Genomic DNA, 3,627 nt, shown 5'->3' on the forward strand with positions numbered 1-3,627 from the left:
ATGTGAAATGTCTATCTTTAATGCCGCGTGTTGTTATATTGTGTTTTTGTATTGTATTGATGGCTTCTATAACTGTGATGTGATAGTGGTGTATTAAGAGATGGATTATGTCGGGTACGTCCTCACTGAAAGCCCAGGTACCAAATACACGGCCTGCCACTGTAAATATTTTATATATAATGTGCAAAGTTAGCTGTAACTTAATCAGTAGATCATGGGTCTTCAACCGGAGGTCCGCGGTGGTACTGCAGGGGGGGTCTGTTAATTTACATTGAATTACTTTGTATTAATATACGATAATTAGTGTAATATGATTGGTTTTTATTATTTTAGTGGCTGTGTTTGACACATTTTGCATCAGGGTCCTACCCCATGTCTCTATCACCAAAGGGTGCCATGACCTTAAAAACGTTGAAGACCCCTGCAGTAGAAGATGCAAAACAACCACAGACCTGGAACACATGGGACAGTTTAAGTGTGTCTTTTCTATAGGTGCCTGTCACAACTCAGGTTTCATGTGGTGAACTCTGTGGTCCATGGTGATGTCAGAGACGATGTTCTTTTACCATCAATGTGCAGATCTGCAGGTCAAAATTCAGGGCAATTACCACAACATGTCACAACAGTCCCATGGAGTGAGGGGTCTCTAACGTACATCACTGCAGTGAAGCTGATCAATATCATGTGCATGCAACAGTTTTCAGAAAACACCACTGCAGTGCTGATTGGTCAGATTTAAGGAAGCAGCTCGGTTTCTAATAATGTGCTCGATTGTGTCTACAGTAACAGCTCAATCACAGGGAAGTGAAAACGTGCGTAATTATCAATCAAATCATGATTATTATTAAATGGCTGTGGTCGCAGTAAGTACACACACACACACACACACACACACACACACACACATGTAATAGAATTTAAGTTCAGCTTTACTAGCCTATAACAATTATGATTATTATTTTACTACAGATCCATAGATGTATGTGAGAGAGGAGGAAAAAAAAAGAGAGAGAGAGAGAGAGAGAGAGAGAGAGAGAGAGAGAGAGAGAGAGAGAGAGAGAGAGAGAGCGAGAGAGAAATGTACTGTTGTTTCCTCACTGTCTGCATAACCAAGACTAAAAAATCTCTAAAGAATTTTGAACAGAATAAAAGCATATCAAACTTGCAAACTGGTAAATTATTTATTATTGAATCACTTTAATTGAAAGCTAATATTAATTTCAAATGTTATCGTAGCTTAAATTTAAATAGTTATTGATTGCTGGAGGATAGTGAATTAGCTAGCTAGCATGTCATTGCTAAATTCACTATAAACACTGTAAATACACAGTGAAAGTGTAAACATAACATAATCATCCGGAAAATCAACGTTTACCTCAAATATGTTTATTGATTTCATTCACTGTAACAATTTACTGCAAAATATCAGTTTATTATGAAAAAGTATGTTACAGACACAAAAACCCTCTGTTCCCTTTATTAAAGCAGATAAGCAAGCTGACATAGAAACTTCTAGAAGGTGACATTGGTGCCAGAATTAATAATTTATAAAAATTAATAAAAACATTTTATGAATATAAAAAAAAATTCGATTTCTATTTTAAATGCAAAAAATTCATATTTTCTTTTACTTAACCATAAATTAAAAGGTTGTAGCTCTCAGTGTATAAGACATTGGACATGTGATAAATGTAAGTAATTCAGTCAGATGTAAAAATCAGTAATAACAGAGTTCCCCTGTAATATACAGTGTATTGCTGCAGACATTACTGGAATATGATGTGATATTATAGTATTTATTAGTAAATATCACTGCATTAATAATTACAGTAGTATTTCTGTGTAAATATTAAGCAGGTGGCTGATAATCCAGCTGTAAATTTACACCAAGAAAGTTTTCCGTATAAAAAAAAAAACATCAATGTATCGAGCCAGCAAACAGCTTCAACAAACACAAGTTTGATTTTAGCAATTAGCAATTTTAGCGACACAATAAACCTCTAAACATGTACCTCAAAAGTGTCTAGAGGAAAGCAGTAAGGACAAAATAATGGATAAAAAACATATTTTAAAGACTGCGTAAATGTGAATATGAGACCAGAACCTCAACATGTACTTCAGATAAGTTGAGAAATGGCCGATTTATAAATTGCTCTTTGGTACAGTACTGAAAATCTTATGCAGATTTGAAAAACGCGACTTTTGATTTTTAAAAGTAAGAATGCTTTCAAAAAAATGTTTTTCTTTTTATCAATTAACAAAATGGAAAGTAAATAAACAGAAGAGAAATCTAGGCTCCTCACATTCTTCTGTCTCTTGATGTAATCCTAAACACACTCGATGATGCTGAGATCAGGACTCTGTGGGAGACAAACCATTACTTCCAGGACTCCTTGTTCTTGTTTGAGGTCACCGTCCTGCTGCAGATAAATTCAGGGCCAATCAGACGCCTTCCTGATGGTACTGCATGATGGACAATTATCTGCATGGATTTCTCAGCATTGAAGACACCATTAATTCTGGCCACATTTCCATATTCAAACATTCAGAAAACCTCCACCATGCTTCACTGTTGCCTGCAGACACTCATTATTGTGGTGCTCTCCAACATTACAGGAACATCCTGCACCTGTAAAAGCAAATAGTTCTGAAATATTTTGACTCATCAGTCCAGAGCCCCACTGGTTTCCTTCAGTTCTTTGTTAATGGCAATGCTGGAAATCTTCTGATGTTGAAGGGAATAAAGAGTATGTACTACTTCAAGTTTCCTTGGTTGATCACAGCATGCACATTGCTTAACATCTCCCGTTTCTTTGTTCTTCAAAATATTTGAAAGAGTTCATCTTGATGCAGTCGAACTTCCGTTTGTCTTGTTGCTGTGCTCAGTCTTGCCATGGTGAAGGACGTGTGAGATGTCTTCCACAACCTCACCTTAGTCCCAGAGATTGAAGCTCCTACAAAGCTGTTTCTGTTTCACTTCATGACTAAGTTTTAAATTACAGATAAAATTGATGATTTTCAGCACATGCTTGGTGAAAATGGTTGATCCCACAGCTGCTTCTGATCCTACACAATCCCTGACTTTGTGCAAGTATAAGAACTGAAAACCAAACTTCAATCTATATAAATAAAAATATACTTTTATTTTTCTGAAGCATTCTTACTTTACAGCAATTCTTCACACGTGCCTAAAACCTTTTCACAACACTGTATGTATTTATGTTTACATTATAAAGAGTGAAATGGGAAACACAACAGAACCATCCGGAAATGAACATTTAAATCAAATATGTAGATAAACTGCTGTTAAAGACTTAAATTACAGTGTAATTACCCTCAACCTCTCCTGCATGCAAATACGAAAGCCCGGTGTGATGGCGTGATGTTGGCGTGATGGCGTGATGTTGGCGTGATGTTGTGGATTTGGATCACAAAACTCAGACTAAATCAGGACATGTGCGTCTCTGACTGGACTCGTACGCCGGGTTTTGAAGTGCCTTTTTGGTGTGGCCATGCATGACCTCATACACCCCGTTAGAGGGCTGCTGCTCTGGAGTGTAATTTCCACGATCATGCCACAACTTCACCTGCAGAGAGAGAGAGAGAGAGAGAGAGAGAGAGAGAGAG

General features: G+C 36.9%; 1 protein-coding gene across 1 annotated transcript in view; it reads right to left on the minus strand.

The window, feature by feature from the left end:
* Positions 1-2,685: 2,685 nt before the first annotated feature.
* The window catches only part of LOC310723066 (OX-2 membrane glycoprotein-like), a 4,145-nt gene continuing 3,203 nt past the window's right edge, over positions 2,686-3,627 (minus strand). The window contains exon 5 of the mRNA XM_083570890.1: positions 2,686-3,587. Coding sequence (XP_083427016.1) covers positions 3,438-3,587 — 150 coding nt within the window. The 3' untranslated portion in view covers positions 2,686-3,437. The remainder of the gene's footprint in view (positions 3,588-3,627) is intronic.

This window comes from Silurus aristotelis, assembly GCF_946808225.1.
Source record: "Silurus aristotelis genome assembly, contig: scaffold_235, whole genome shotgun sequence".
In the NCBI taxonomy this organism is placed as follows: Eukaryota; Metazoa; Chordata; class Actinopteri; order Siluriformes; family Siluridae; genus Silurus; species Silurus aristotelis.